General features: G+C 41.2%; 1 protein-coding gene across 1 annotated transcript; it reads right to left on the bottom strand.

The window, feature by feature from the left end:
- Positions 1–4,444: 4,444 nt before the first annotated feature.
- LOC134639177 (glutathione hydrolase 1 proenzyme-like) lies at positions 4,445–13,154 on the bottom strand. The gene is made up of 12 exons (XM_063490271.1): positions 12,982–13,154; positions 12,777–12,907; positions 12,602–12,691; positions 12,072–12,264; positions 10,722–10,882; positions 10,477–10,626; positions 9,929–10,065; positions 9,580–9,767; positions 9,321–9,448; positions 8,843–8,955; positions 8,636–8,749; positions 4,445–4,591 (listed from the first exon to the last, which is right to left on the bottom strand). The coding sequence occupies exons 1-12, from the start codon at positions 13,152–13,154 to the stop codon at positions 4,445–4,447; spliced, it is 1,725 nt and encodes a 574-aa protein (XP_063346341.1).
- Between the last annotated feature and the right edge of the window lie 3,196 nt (positions 13,155–16,350).

Below are 16,350 nucleotides of genomic sequence, written 5' to 3'. Positions count from 1 at the left end.
TGATGGTCCTAAATATAACATGTGCTTTAATGCCTTCCATCATAGCAAGTTAGTCTGACAGAAGTACATGTCACGCACCTGTGTAGGTTTAAAAAAAAGAAAAGTCAAAAGTTTAGATCAAAAGTCGACTCGTGCCGTCCTGATGCACCCGCTGCGTTTTGATGAATGAGGGTAATATCAGAGTTGGCGACGAGATTAATGCATTCACTAGTGTGGATGATCCCGATTTTGCAGGAGGAATACTGATGAAGCCAAAGGCCATATTAGGAAATCATATCAACACATACTGTGTATATAAATGCCACATTTTTCTGAATTGTTTGCAGCAGTTATGTTGATTTAATGTGTTCTGCCTGATGCGTAATACATTCATTATGTCATGTGCTTCCTTAAGGAAAATAATTGGCTTCATCTTGGTTAATTTACATTTGGTCTGGCAAAAGTAGTCACAGGAAACACCTGCAGGAGGAATATCTGTGGTGTAGTTTGGGTAGAGTTATGCATATCTTCATATTTTAGTGTTTGATTTGTTTTCTTTGCAGAAGTCACTGAAACTGCATGCCCACGCTAAAGTTCTCAGTCGTTGTGCTCGAACCCCAAAAATTCCAGTTGAATGAGTTTAAGCGGCGTGTTTGTCTGCCTGTACTTCTGTTGATAAACAGATTTCTAGTAAAGGCAGCCTTGTTGTCTATGCAAATACCACAGTGCTGTGGTTATTGGCACAGAGCCATAAAATACATGTATTTACATGTTTAGCATAATTGCAAGTGTCACCGAGTAGACTTCATGGAGCAGTTCCTCAATTTATAAAGTGACAGTTTGTGTTATCATAGAGATTTGTAGCATGTGGATTTCAGTGCGTGCTTTTTTTACCCGGTCAGAGCGGAGCTGTCTCCAAGAATAAAGGTAAATTTCACAAAAGTAACACTAATAGACCTTAAAAAAAACTTGTTTATAAGAAAATGATGCCATTTCTCCTTTTGAGTTATTTTCAGTCCTTTGCCTTAAAAGCCACACAGCATTAAAAGGCCACACAGGAAAAAAATAAGTGTCTAACCCATCCACTAAGCCTTTAATCTTTGTTCATTGTGTGTGTTCTACTGATTAAAGTAAACAAGTTAATAGTGTATTGTATAAAATGTATCTATTCATAGTTTGTGTAGCTGCTATATATAAAACGGCAGTAGAAGCAGTCCCTGCACCCCTCCCCCCACTCTGTATAAGGCTAATAAGTTGGCAGGTTTTGCTTCTTACTGATCTAGTGGAAATAATCTAACTGAATGTTGCTTTTGAGCCCTGTCAAGTTCCTGAGTGCTTTCCATCTTGTGAATGCCCGTCTAAGGTTTATACTTGTCTTACTTGCAGTTTCCGTGACTCTCTTGCTTTGACTTCTTTGCCTCCCCCAGAAGGGCATTAAAGAAGGCAGATGCAGGGTGGCTGATACAGGTTGCAAGGTTACTCCAGGTCCAGCATCCATTATGGAAAGCGATCTCGAAAACAAAAATGCTTCTTTTTTTCTGTTTTCAAGATCGCACCATTACCTTGGGAGATGTTATTCCCAGTGGGAGACAAAATTTCATTGCTAAAGTCAGGACAAAAGGGAGTCAATCTGAAGGCTGATGTTGTCATTAGTCTACAGCCATAATGCAATTGACATTTAATGTCTTAGCACAACTGTCCCATCTGTTTTTAGTTGGTTTCTAGCAAGTCAAAGAAGGTGTGCAAATAAAAAAAAAAAAATAGAAAAAATAACAACTCAAGTAAAGTACAAATCCCTGAAGATTGTACTTAAGTACAGTAACAATGTATTTTCACTTCATTGCTTCCCGCTTCTATATAAAGACCAATACAAGAAGTTTGTGAAGGATATTCCAAATTTTACCAGGTCTCTTGTGCTGTTAATCACACCAGATGCAAAGTGAAATCTCCCATTGTCTACTAGTATTTCATCATGTTGGAAACCCTCAAATATTCACCCCTCACAGGACACAGGCTGAGGCAGAGTACAGCTGATAATTGGAATCAAGCTACTGAAACCTCTTTTCACAAATTGTTATCCTTACTGTTACCGTCCTGTGATTTCACTCACTTTTCTCCAAGTCCTTTTCTTTTACTCCTCAGCCGTATAAGGCTGGGGTATTGTCTGCTCACCAGGCAGGTGTGTGGCCTGAATATGCAATAACTGGACAATGAGGCCACATAGGCTTTTCAAATTATACCATAAGTGCATTTGCTAGGAGCCTGAGCAAATGCTCCTAGCTATTTGTTTTTTGTTTTGTTTTTTTGTCCATCTGAAAGAGAAATTGAACCTTATAGTTCTACCTGCTTTTCTTATTATCAATAACATCAGGAGACTCTTCATGACTCTGATGGATCCCAACTGATGGATTGTTGCAACACAGTGTTAAGCAAACTTTTTGCTGTAGCTGAAATATTTTCACTTGCACACAATCTCACATCAAAGCATCTTGTTACACAGAGTTTGCATTTTGAAATAATGTTGCTTCACATTTGGTGTGAATGCACCATTAGAATCTGTGGATGCAGCTTGCTAGCCAAGTTTGCTAACATTAGCTAATAACATAGAAATACACCCATTTGTGCTCAAATGGGTAAATTCTGCCCCACCAAATTGCGCTAACAACACCAACACTGAGGCTCTCTCCAAAACCAATGGGTGACAACATAGTGTCAGTCTTTTATATTGAGTCTATGGTTTATTAGGCTGCTGTAATGAATGACTTTAAAAACGGCTGTTCAGTTAATCCAGAATTTCAGACTGAAAAGTCTGAGCAGCTGGAAGTTTGGTGCAGATATTTGTTGCCATCACAGTCATTCTTGTTTCACCGTGAGCTTCATAGTAAAATTTGTCAACAACTACTGATAATTTTCCCAACATTTGGCATTAAAACATATTTTCCCATTACGAAGGTTCAGTAACTCCAGAGATCCTCTTAACTTAGGCAAAGTACTTGAATTTGTTTGTAACCTCTGTAACTACTGACATTTCCATGAGGCTCAGCTGTAATTGTTGTTTGTTTTTGGCAGATGTTATTATATTAGTATAATGCACCAAGAGAAGCGTAAACATTCCATCTCGCTCACATTAACAGGTCAGTATGATTGGTATTTAGCTAAAAAACAACATTATAGCTCTGTGTGCTTATAGTAGTTTTCTTCAGGTCTGGATATTAAAGGTTGTTGTTTGTTTTTTTTTAATTGATTTATTAACCTCCTAGAACCTGGCATCCACATATGTGGACATCACATTTTGGGTGATGTCCACAAAATACTTAAATTTTCTCTGCAAGGGCCTGATATCCACTTACGAGGACATTATACTGAGTTCGGGTCTTAGGAGGTTAAAAATGAAAAAGAATTGATGATAGCGCTGGTATACAGACAGACAGAATCTGAGTAACATTGAATTTTGGGTCATTCTGACATTGAATCCATGCTCTGGAAAACAAACTCTCACTAACCTCAGATTTCTTGCCAAATATCCCGGTTCAGAAATAGCACAGCTTCTGTGGTAAAATATAACATCTTTGTTCAAAATGTTTAATAACAAGCATGGCAACAAACATGGCATATGAACAATGCATGTTTAGAAAAATATATCTGCAAATGTATTTTTCAGAATACACTATACATCGACTTAACCTCTACTCGATATTAAACATTTACAATTCAGAAGTGATAGTGTCACGGTAGAAAACAACACGGCCAGTTTCCTTTTGAATAGTGTCCATTTCAGGATCAGCTTACGTCAGGAGAAAGATGTAGGCAGACATTTGAGTAAAACAGGCAAACAACCTGAGATGTCTTCATGGTATACCTGCTTGCAGCTGTTTTTTTTTAACTCATGCTTCTTTATTTTCCCTTACCAGTTTCACATAAACAAACCCTCCTTTTCCAAACAAACTGTCCAGGTATTAACAAGAGTTTTTCCTTACAAAAGAAATGATATTACCTCGCGGACAACCTCCAACTTGTTGTTGAAACCTATGAACATTTCTTAATATGACATTCCCAGTGTTGGTTTATATTTGGATGTTTATAATAATGATGTGTCATACATGAACTGAAATGAATGTTCAAATGGTTTCTGCTTCAGTTCTCAAATACAACCCTGACCAGTATCCAGTAGTGATGATACAAGAGTCAAACTAGATACAACTTCTCATTTTACTTCAGAACACAAAATTAATGCCAAAAAAAAAGAAATGAAGTAATGTTAAATAATTGAGTAAAAGAGGTATTGAAGTGGAGTCAATTTCCATGTTTGATTAAATTAATCTCAGAGAAGGCGCAGTGGCTGTGTCTCCGTAGCTTAAATAATGCTTAAGTCTTCAGTGCAGACACCGTCTCATTGTGATTCTGTCCGAGTGTCTCTGAGGAGACTGTCCCGCTGAGGGGAGCTGAGAAGAATTTGCAGCGATGTTCAGTATCCCGCAGGATAGCCTCCTTTCCTGGGGTCAGACTCTGCACAGAGACGCTCTCCCTGCCGCACCACAGCCTGGACCACAGAGTCTGGAGTCCTTAGCAGCTGTGTTACATGGTTCTTCTGGACCAGACCCTCCAGGACACTCTGGCATAGTTCCACCACACATACAAAAACATAGAGAGATAGTCTTGTGTAGGAGTTTGGCTTTGTAATGCATAGCACACATGTGGAAATATTTTTTACCTTCCTGACTACTGGTACATGTGTAACAGTCAATGTGCATAAATCTGAAACTTGGTTGAGATAAGTAATATACAAAGAAACACTTGATTCCCTTTCCTTATTATCAAATCTCATTGCTATGTGTTTTTAACCCTGCTCAAGGGATGTCTAAAAATGTGTAGACCTCCAATGTGTCCAGAGGATGAATCCTTGTGACTATGGCTTTTCTTTCAGTGCAAGGTCTGATGACCAATTGCCAATTTAGGGAGACTGAAGGCCTCACAGAAAGAAAAGGAAATAAAAAATCAAACACTTTCATGCCCGAGTCATCTTAACGGTCAGAATCCTCGGAGGTGGGAACAGAGGAGGAGTAGCAACAATCTTTCACTCTAGCTTCTTAATCAACCAAAGATGGAGACAGAGTTTTAATTCATTTGAAAACCTAACCTACACTCTAATAAGAAAAATAAAAAAACATTTTTATTTTTTGTTAAATTTCATCCATCTCCCCATCCATTCTGTCTGATTTGTCAGTGTTTTTATCTGTTTTGGTTCAGTTGTTTGGTTTTGTCAGTTCAATTGTAGTGGGTGATTTTAACATCCATGTAGATTGTGAAAATGACTGCCTCAACACGGCATTTAATCTATTCTCTCAAAATGTAAGTGAGACCACTCACTCTTTAACCATACTTTTGATCTTACTCTGACATGTGGCACAGAAACTGGACATTTGACTGTATTCCCTGAAAACCCTCTTTTGTCTGATCATTTCTTAATACATTTAAATTTACAGTGTGGAATTACACAGTTAAACATTAAACATTTCATTACAGTAGATGTCTTTCTAAAACTGCCATAACTAAGTTTAATATCTTCAACACCGTGTGCCAACACAGTACAGAGCAGCTACCCAAACTCTGCTCCCACTGAGGTTGATTATTTTCTTTATAAGTGTAACATCCTCACAGCATACAACCCTAGATAGTGTGGTTCCTCTAAAAGAAAAGAAAGCATCAAATCACAAGCGCTGGACTCCCTGGTGTAACTCACAAATGCACAATTTAAAGCACATAACTGTCAGCTGCAGAGAAATGGCATCTGATTAACAACGAGTTTGTTGCTCTATTTGTTTTTTTAAAAAAAGGACTCTGATTGATCTTTCTGAGTTAATTTCAATAATTACTTCCTATAAACCATCCACCTGTCTATTAGGACCCATTAAGACTGCTCAAAGAAGTCTTGCCGTTAATTAATGCTTCAATCTCATATATAATCAGTCTGTCTCTGTTAATGGGCTGCATGTGCTGGCAAGTGTCACCTGCTGCTTTCCATCTAATCAGGACCAAATGATGTAGTTTTTTTTTGCGTATATTTCAGGACACCTCATTTAGTTTAATTTGTCACATTTGATAAATGTGAAAAAAGTTGCAAAACAGCTAGTTTCAGTCCTGATTCTGAGTTCGTCACAGTACACAAAGAGTGCTAGCTTCTGTACAAAGGATCCTTTTATTGCCTGTGACAGTGGACTCTTGTCCTGCTTGACTTCTATGCAGCATTTGATACTGATGACCGTAATATTTTATTACAGAGATTATAGTGTGCTGTAGGTAGGGAGGGATTCCTCCTTAGATACCAATGTTAATTTTGGTGTTCCACAAGGTTCTGTGTTGGGATCAATTCTGTTTACATCATATAGGCTTCCATTTTGTAACATTATGAGAAGGCATAGCATACATTTTCATTGCTATGCACATGATACCCAGCTTTATCTATCCATGAAGCCAGATGCGACACACCACAGTGAAGGAATATCTTAGAGACCTAAAGGTCTGGATGACCTCTGGTGCTAAATTCAGATAAAACTGTTGTTACTTGGCCCTAAAAATCTTAGAAACGTGGTCTCTAACCAGATACAATGAATGGTATTATCTTGGCCTCTAATTACACTAGGGGGAATTTTGGAATAATTTTTGAGCAGGATAAGTCCTTCAGGGCATATATTAAACAAATACATCAATGTCAGGACTCTGTGCAGGTCAGTTAAGTTCTTCCATATCAAACTTGTGCATGCATGCATGTCTTTATGGACCCATGCACTGGTGTGCAGTCATGCAGGAACAGGAAGGGGCTATCCCTAAACTGTTTCCAGGAAGTACTGGTAAAAGTCAAGCCCATACTCATCCATCAGATTGCCAGACAGAGAAGCGTGATTCGTCACTCCAGAGAACACTTCTTCACTGCTCTAGAGTCCAGTGTTGGCATGCTTTATATCACTGCATTCAACACTTTGCCTTGCATTTGGTGATGTAAGGCTTGGATGCAGCTGCTCGGCCATGCTAACCCATTTCATGAAGCTCTCTACACACTGTTCTTGAGCTAATCTAAAGGTCACATGAAGTTTAGAGGTCTGTAGCAACTGACTCTGCAGAAAGTTTGCAACCTCTATGCACTTTGTGCATCCGGTGACCCTGCTCTGTGGTTTTATGTGACCTACTTCTTTGTGACTGAGCTGCTGTTGTTCCCAGTCACTTCACTGTGTTATAATACCACTAACAGTTAACTGTGGAATATTTAGTAGCAAGGAAATTTTACAACTGGACTTGTTGCACAGGTAACATCTTATCATGGTACCACACTGAAATTCAGTGACTTCCTGAGAGCCACCCATTCTTTCACAAATGCTTGTTGAAGAAGTCTACATGCCTAGGAGCTCAGTTTTATATACCTGTGACCATGAAAATGATTGGAACTGGAATTTAATGATTTGGATGGGTGAGTAAATACTATTGGCAGTATAGTGTAGGGCTGCTTTATTGCATTTCAGCAACATTTGTGATATCATAACATCCTGTCTCAGAGTGAGCTCTTCAGTGGAACCAGCTCTGAGTTTGGATTCATGAAACAGAAAACTTCTGTACTTCTAAGATTAGGCTTAAAACTTTCCATTTTGATAAAGCTTATAGTTACGCTGTAATAGGCCTAGGCTGCTGAGGGCTTCCCACAATGAATGGAAGGTTTCTTGTTCACTCACTTCTAATCATTAGTTATTATTAATCTACTGGCTCTCTTTCATAGTGTGTCTTTTGCCCAGCCTTGCTCCCCTCACCCCAAACCGGTCATAGCAGATGGCTGTCCCTCCCTGAGTCTGGCTCTCCTGCATGTTTCTTCCCGTTAAAAGGCAGATTTTTCATCCAGCTGTCACCAAGTGCTTGGTCATAGAGGGTTGTCAGATTATTGGGAGTTTTTCTGTATCATTGTGGGATCTTTACCTTACAATATAAAGCACCTTGAGGAGGCTGTTTTTGTTTTTTGGTTCTTTATTTAAAAAGGATTCGATAAATGTAATTGAAATGAATTGTTTTCACTCTTTTAAGGCTAAAAAAAACCTTTTTAAAGAAGTGTAAAGTTTAAAGTCTTTTATACTTCCCACTACACTCAGCTAAGTAGCAAAATGCTGCACTCTAAAACAATAAACAACTATTGTAAACAATATACAATCTAAGTATGAACACAGCAAATTCATTCTCCAAAATATGCATAAACATATTGTGGCGGGGTGTGGTTTGTGGCTCAGCTGCAGGGGAGGGATGGAGCAGTGAATTCAGGGTGTATTGTCAGGGGAGGCTGACTCACACACCTGATCTCATCACCTAATCATGCGTCCCCTGTTAAAGACGTTCTTCAGGAGGCTGTGTGTGCTACAGAAGCAGGACAGCTGGACCTTGGAAAACTAGTCAATAATAGAGGTTTAAAAACTGCAACTCTGCTGTCGTTGGATTCTCGTTGTCACACATATTTTTGTACTTTTGTGCTTGATCCTGTTTTGACATTTCAGATGTTTTCACAGCTATTTTAATAGTTATAGTACACTAATGGTCACATGCATGGTACATTCACACATGCACATTCTTTGCTTATGATACAACTGTAATACTCCTAAGCTATTTTGCTGTCTGTGTGACCCACCTTTTCAAAGCCCTGCTCCACTACTGTCATATTTGGGTTAAGCTGATTGTGAAGTCGTGGCTCTGTCACGGCTTTCTTTAGGTCATAGTTGAAAAACAAGGAGTTGAGGATGACCTGTTTTTAGGTAAGAAAAATAACAACATGTATGTGAGGTTTCACATACCCAAGTCAACATGAGGGTGATGCATTTGAATGAATTAGACTTACTAATGCTGTGGCTGTGGTGATTTTTGTGCCCCCGGATGCTCCTACAACCATCTTCACTTGGTTTTCTTTGTCAAATATGATAGTAGGACACATGGAAGACAGCGGCCTTTTGCCTAGAAACAGATTGTAAAAAGAAGGTGGATTTGACTGCCTGATAGTTTTAGCAAAGTCATGCTGAATGTCAACAACTCAGCTCAATCACATCATAGTCCATTTGAGACACTACAACAAGCCGGTGACCCACAGACCCACAGAGTGAGAGAGGCGATTAGCTTATTGTATGGCAGCAAAACTGAGGATGAGTAAAAGGCCCTCCTTTGAATCATCCTAACCAGAGGAAGAATCTAGTAACACCATCTATCTTTGAAAAACCTGAGGCTTAATTTAGCAAACACTGATATCCATCAACACTGACTAAAGGTCACTGCCCCACAGGGGATTAGAGAAGTACTAGTGTGGTAACTCAATTCAGTCACACCTGGTTGAATGAAGTTGTTGGGTGAAGGGGGGATTCCAAACCCATTGGTCATGTATGGAGAGCTGAAGTCATCCATTTCATCATTAAAAATGATCCCAGTAGATCGAGACATGACTTTTGAACCAAAGCTGGGGAAATAAAACCATTTTTTAAACCTTCACTCAGTGCGCTACATTGTAGGGAAGACAGTTCATTTACATGCATGGCTTTTGAGAGGCACATTTACTGACTTGATGTCAGCCTTGTCAGAGAAACTCACTATAGATTGATGGTGCTGGTTGCTGCCACAGCACTGCCATCCTCAGCAATGACTGACAGATGAGCTGTCCCGTGGTTGTCTGGAACAAAATACTCGGGCTCATAGTAGCTGTCTGGGTGGGTCGTGTCATCTGTAATTTTGCTCCTTATGCCATCAGCAAAGTAGTCTGAGGTCATGTTTTGGATTAGCTGAAAGGAGCAAAACAAGTCAGTTGAAGAGGAGAAAACAGGCGTTTCAGACTGTTTAAGAGTTAAAGAGTTTCCAGGAGACAATTTTATGGCCACAGTGAGAAAAATTATGCCATAAATGCTCAAAAAAGAATGAAGAGGATTATAGCGGGAGCCCTTACATCAGTAATGTTGAGATACCGAGGGTCCCCCAATCTGCTCCTCTTGGCGTAAGCAAAACGAAAAGCCTCTACAATGCGATGGTACGTCAGAGTTTTCTTCTCTGCTGTAGAGACGCTCGTGTCGGAGAAGTTATACCCTGCAATATATCCACAGGAAAAATACATCTGGAGCGAATGACAGTCAGATGACAATTTACTGGCCTGATCTGATCTTCTCTGTTATTGTGCTAAAAGTCAGTGGCATGTTATTAAAAACTGCAATACAAATAGAATAAATGTGCGGGCATGCGCCCCTCCAACTTCATATATGAACACATTCAGTGCTCAATTTAAATGAATGATGCCACTTTTATTATGAAGCATGGCTTAATGATTCTCTGCCTGAACAGATGGAGTGTTGATGGTAAATTAAATTTGGCAGGCAGAACTAAGCAGCAGCTCAGTTTTCTGCTTCCAAAGAAGGGAGAGAAACATTCCAGAGACGACCTGGGGAAACCTGACATCCTCTCTTCTGCATGGCTGCACAAACACTCAGCCAGGCTGCTCACCATCCACTATGTTGAGTATGAGTGCCAGCACAGGGCCACTGGAGGGGGCATCTGGGACATGTATGGTGTATTCCCCGACATTCAGCTTCAGAGGGTTCTCATTCAGCACGGGCTGGTACTCCAACAAATCTTCCAGGGTGATGATACCACCTGGAACCAGTACAGAAGTGTCGTGGTGAATTCAATAGGAGGAGTAACAACTGAAGCATCTGAAGACAACAGCGGATGAGGATACAGCAGAGCACCTGCCGCCTGGATGTCCTCAACGATGCTCTGTGCCATCGTCCCGTTATAAAACACATCAGGCCCCTCTTCTGCTATTCTTTGGTATGTTTCAGCCAGCTTTGGGAATCTAACAATATCATTCTCCTTCAGGATGTTTTTCTGAGAATCACAAAACACCTCGCTGAGAGAGGGAAGAAAAGAAAACATGTATTAAAGAATATTAAAGCCATTGTAAGTAGAAATTGAAACCTTTAAAAAGAACCGCTGTGGTAAACAGCAATGCACCCAATTATCAGAGCAAGATAAGGGTGCAGAAATGAAACACAGATGCCACTGAGTAATATCTGAATAATTTTCACAATGTGTTTTTTAAATATATATATAAAGGCACAGTTTGACATGGAACACAGTTATTATAGATATTTTATTTCCATCTAACATTTTGATTCATTTAGATTTTGGTACCTCTGTCACTTCTGCTAAAGCACTCCTGCTATGCTCATTTCCATGTTCTTATTCTTGTATTCTCTAAAGTAGCTTTGCATGATTCACATACACCCTGGACAGAACTAAGAAAAATGAAAAGCCAGTCTGTGGCAGGGCTAACACAGAAAGACAGACAACTATTCACACCTACAGGCAACTTAGCATTAGCAATTAACCTATCCCCACTAACTGCATGTCTTTTGACTGTGTGAGGAAACTGGAATACCCACAGAGAACATGCAAGCTGCCAGATGATGGATTTGATGGTATTTTTAAGTGCTTGAGCAGGTGGGAGCACACATGAAATCCACTACCCAGTTCTTGTGATACATATCTGAACGCTATTGCCAGGACAGGTCTGGTTTAACTACCTACATCTATAGAGCTCATTAATTCAGGGGGTTAATCTAGTTCATTTAATCTACAAGCAATAAGTTATGCTTTTAGAATAATTTATGTGTTGAAAATTTTTCTGAAATCGTGTAAGCCACTGGCTGAGGCTCTAGGAAGACTTTATTTTTATTTCAGTGAAATAAACAGGGTCAGCCATTTATTTGGCTCAGAGTCTGGGGTAATGATGAGGCATTTATCATTAGATGTGCTGCTGGGTGGGTTGCTTTACCTCCAGCAGCAGCAGATTCAGACAACTGTTTTCCCCTGTTTCTGGTTTGATGCTGAACTAAGCTAAGAATAGTCTAATAAGCCAAGAATATCTACTACAACATGTATTAGGCTACTGGCTGTAGCTTAATACATGCTGGCATAAGCATAGTATGTTTTTCTCCTCTAACTCGTAGTTAAAGTGAACATATTTCCCCAAATATCTATTTCTTTCGGTTTACAGTGTATTATTAAGTATTCAGATATGAGAATATCACCCTCACCACATGTTGGCGTCTCCTTGAATGGAATCCTTGCTTTTTAAGATTGCATGAGCCAGGGCTTTTCCAATCGGAAATCCGTCACGAGCCAAGGCAATGCTGGGCTCAAACAGCTCCTTCCATGGCAGCCGGCCATGCCTTTTGTGTGCCATCTCATAACCGCGGATCTCTCCCGGAATGGCTATGGACAGTCCACCTGTCACGCAGAAACAGCAGTACCACTGATTTGAATTTCACAAGCTCTCTCTTTCTACCCCTTCTCTGAGTCAGGGACCACCGTGCTAAGAGACATCAAGATAGTGCGAGATATCTATCGATAAAGTGTTCTCATCCCAGAGCTTTTAAATGGGGGCAAAGGAAGGTGTAATAAGGTTGTTAAGAATGTGAGAACATCTGACAAGAGCTCGATGGACTCTAAATCCCTGTTTGATCTTGGGTAGCATCAACAACCTTAGAGAATTAAATGAAATCTGGTCTACATTTGGCCAATCAGCACCCGGGAAATACTCCAGCAGAGCACAGCAAGGTGCTACCTGTGCGAGAAAGCTTAGTGTTGTTGCCAAACATGTCTTCAGTGGCGTTCATGGGTGCAGTCTCCCTCGCATCGATGGTTTCCACCTTTCCTGTTGAGCAGAAAACGAGGACTGATTGATCAGTGTCTACTCGGTGGTCTGTGCTGGCAATTTCTAACTAATGAGGCACGCTCACCTGTGGAAGCGTTATAGATGACAAAGAAGAGCCCTCCTCCGATGCCCATGCTGTGAGCGTTCAAAAGGCCAACACACAGCAAGGCAGCGATGGAAGCATCCACAGCAGAGCCGTTTTTCTTCAGAATGTCCCTGGAAACAAGAGAATACACTTAACAGCTAAGACGCGCACAGAAGAGCACGGCATCTGCTATATGTCGTCTTACCTCCCCACTTCCGAGCACTTTCCAGCATCAGCAGCCACGGCGGCCTTTGAGTAGAAGTGATCTGAAGTGGGAGGTGTGTTTTTCTTCCCCAAACCCATGAACACCCCCAGGAACAGGCTCACTGCAGCCACCAGAAGGACCACCAGACCAGCAATCAGGGACTTCCCAACCATTTCTCTGCCGGGGGGGGGGGGGGAATCAGCACACCTCGGAAAGACACCGGATTCTTCAGCTCAGAAGCAACAGTCTTCTCCTCCAGACATCGCCTATCATTATTTTTTAATTGGGAACCAAACATTTACATACGTTTAACAATCTGAAGCAAAAAGAACACCACATTTTTATTTCACTCACCTTTGGTTTGTTTGTTTCACAGACTCATTGGAAATGCTGGACAGAACAGAAGGAATGACCTGACTCTTACTGAGCCTTAGCAGTAATGACAGTGTGTTTTATATAACTAACTAAAGTCTCCGCTGGTGTGTGCTGTGTCATCTTGGTTTGTAGGTGTGACTTCGCTTGGGTGTCACACTGTGATTCTGATGAGCAGTCCTTTCATATGAGCCATGCTGGGGGTTTTTTTTGTTTTTTTTTAGTAAGAAGAAGAAAAATAAATGTGTATATATATGGAGAGAGAGAAAAAAAAAGCATAGAGGAAGATGAGAGGTGGAAAGCAATCACCATCAAAGCTTTCTGGAGTGCCTACTGTGTGTGTGTTAGCTCTTGGGGATGTTGGAAGAAAAACAATAAGGTTCAAAATTCTGACAGAAAAAAAACACATTTGCAGACATCCACATTCAATTCTTTAAAAAAAAATCTGAATTTGGGTGCTGCAATCTATTATTTCCATCATATTTCTCTCTCCAAACAACAGCTGCTCTTCCCATCATTCATCACTTTGGAGTGAAGCTCTCAAGTTTGTCTTTCTGGTGCTCTATAACCTTCCATTTCACTCGGATATCAATCTGCCAGGTTTGCCAAAGTGAAGGTGAGAGTGATCTGTTTACAGATGCAAGCAGCATTCAGCTCTGACTCGGGGCTCTGTGTGATTGGCTCGGCCAGCAGCGTTGCCATGCTCAGTAACCGTGTCACATTCTATTTGGCTTTTTCTGCAGGCGTCCTCAGACCGATTAAGATGCCTTCGCCTTCGCCCGGGAGCACAAGTCCAAGCTGGCAGCGTCGGTGACGGTAGCTGCAGAACAGCAAATACCCTTCTGCGGTACCTCGGCTAATCCAGCGTGCACTCCTGTTGCTGGGCCACACTGATAAAGTGCTGTCAAAGGAGCCTGTGGTCTGCTGCTGCTGCTGCTATGATTGTCTCTAAATCTAATTACTATATCCTGTTCTGGATCTCCCATGTTCAGAGCCACCCCAAGAGAGGGGATTTTGTTCAGCAGGCAGAGCTGATTTATAGCAGAAGAGAGCAATTACATTTCTGTTTAGTTACAGATCACAGAGGCCTTGCTTCCTTCAGTTTTAATGCGAACGGCACTGTCACTGCACCGGGGTTGTTGTGAAATATCAGCTGGAGCTCTTTTCATATTTTTATCCGTCAGCTTAGAGGCTTATAGGTTTCGTTTTGACTTTGATGGGAGCGATGCACTCACACTACCCACCATGTTTCCCTCCAGTTGTTTTTCGTACAATAAAGAGGGAGGCTTGTTTATTCCTGTATACGCAGCAGCAGATCTGATCACACGCTGCTGTTGTTCCTCGGCGACAGGTGAAACGCAGCCTGCAGAAACACTGAGAGCAGAAAGGTGATGTAATGTGTTTTTATTGGCGGCTGCGCTCCTTTTAATGATAGGGACGCCACAGACAGGCTCTGGGATGTGTGCTGCAATTAGGAGTTGGTAGCTAAGCTGCTTCTGTCATAGCAGCACTGTACAAATGAGGGAGAACAGAGGCCACCCAATCATTTTTTGTTTGCAACCTCTTACAGTGTAGGTTGTGCATGAACGGGTCAAATTTAACACAGTGTGCAGTGTTGGGGGGGATTTTTGACTGATTTTGTAAGTTATAGGCCAAGGGGTGCAATTTGAAGTGAGGGTATCGCTGCTAGGTGGAGTGGGAAAACTGAAGGCCACAGCCACTACTTTAATATGCCCACACAACAACAGTGAAACCTGATGGGTGGTATGTGCACAAATTAAGAGAACTGGAGTTACATTTTTTCTACAGCAGCTGTTTTTGGATATATGTATGAGGACAGGGAGCATAGGGTGAGGTGTGCAATAAGACTGAAAGATGGGTTTAAGGTGGGAGTGAGATTCTATCAAGAATCAACTCTAAGACCCTTCTTGTTTGGAGTGCTGATGGGCAGGCTGACAGATGAGGTCAGGCAGGAGTCTAAATGGACTGTGATGTTTGCAGACAGCTTTGTGATCTGTAGTGAGAGCAGGGAACAGGTGCAAGAGAGCCTGGAGACGTGGAGGTATACTCTGGAGAGAAGAGGAAGGAAGGTCAGCAGAAGCAAGAAACAATACATTTGTGTGAATGTGAGGGAGACGAGTGTAACTTTGAAGCTGCAAGGGGTAAGGGTTATGAAGGTGGATGAGTTTAAATACCTGGGTTCAACCATCCAAAGCAACGGACAGTGCACAAGAGAGGGGAAGATGAGAGTGGAGGTAGGGTGGAGATTAGTGACAGGGGTGATATGTGACAGAAGAACAGCAGCAAGCATGAAAGGGAAACTATACAAGATGGTAGTGAGACGTGCTATGATGTTTGGTTTGGAGACAGTGGCACTGACAAAAAGAGAGAAGGCAAAGCTGAAGATGCTGAAGATTTTTTGGGGTGTGACGAAAATGGATGGGATTAGAATATCAGAGAGAGAGCTCAGGCTGAGCAGCTTGGAGATAAAGTCAGAGAGGCAAGGCTGAGATGGCTTGGACTTGTGCAAAGGAGAAATAGTGAATATATTGGACAAAGTATGTCCAAGATGGAGCTGTCAGGCAAGAGGAAAAGAGAGAGACCACTAAGAAATGAAGGACATGCAGAGGGTTGGTGTGACAGAGGACGATGCTGGGGATAGGGCGTGATGGAGGCTAATGTTCACTGTGGTGATCTATAGGAGAATAGGCCAGAAGAAGAAGAAATTGCTTATTATATATGAGTCATCATAATATAATTAAATGTGACAGTAGTAAACAGCCACAATAGAACATTACTATTGAGCCTACACGGATTCAACAAGCAGAACAAAAGCAATGGTCTCAGTTCGCCAACCCCAGAAAACTGTCTCACTTCAACACTGGTTGCTACTCAGAGTCAGCATCCTAACCACTAAGCTGCTTGGGGGCAAGCAAATGACATCACTGTTTCACTGTTATCCTCTTGGGTTGCATGATTTCTTTGCTATTTTGACCA

The sequence above is a fragment of the Pelmatolapia mariae genome, linkage group LG12 (assembly GCF_036321145.2).
Source record: "Pelmatolapia mariae isolate MD_Pm_ZW linkage group LG12, Pm_UMD_F_2, whole genome shotgun sequence".
NCBI lineage: Eukaryota > Metazoa > Chordata > Actinopteri > Cichliformes > Cichlidae > Pelmatolapia > Pelmatolapia mariae.
The sequence above is the reverse complement of the archived record's forward strand: the minus strand, read 5'-3'. Positions and strand labels throughout refer to the sequence as shown.

What these genes read in the sequence shown, in the direction of transcription:
- LOC134639177 (XM_063490271.1), bottom strand. Translation starts at nt 13,154, where the DNA reads ATGGTTGGGAAGTCCCTGATTGCTGGTCTGGTGGTCCTTCTGGTGGCT. An exon ending in CATACTCAACATAGTGGATG is followed by an intron (nt 10,066 to 10,476) that starts GTGAGCAGCCTG and finishes GATATATTGCAG; the next exon opens with GGTATAACTTCTCCGACACG. An exon ending in TGGAGCAGGGCTTTGAAAAG is followed by an intron (nt 4,592 to 8,635) that starts GTGGGTCACACA and finishes GAACTATGCCAG; the next exon opens with AGTGTCCTGGAGGGTCTGGT.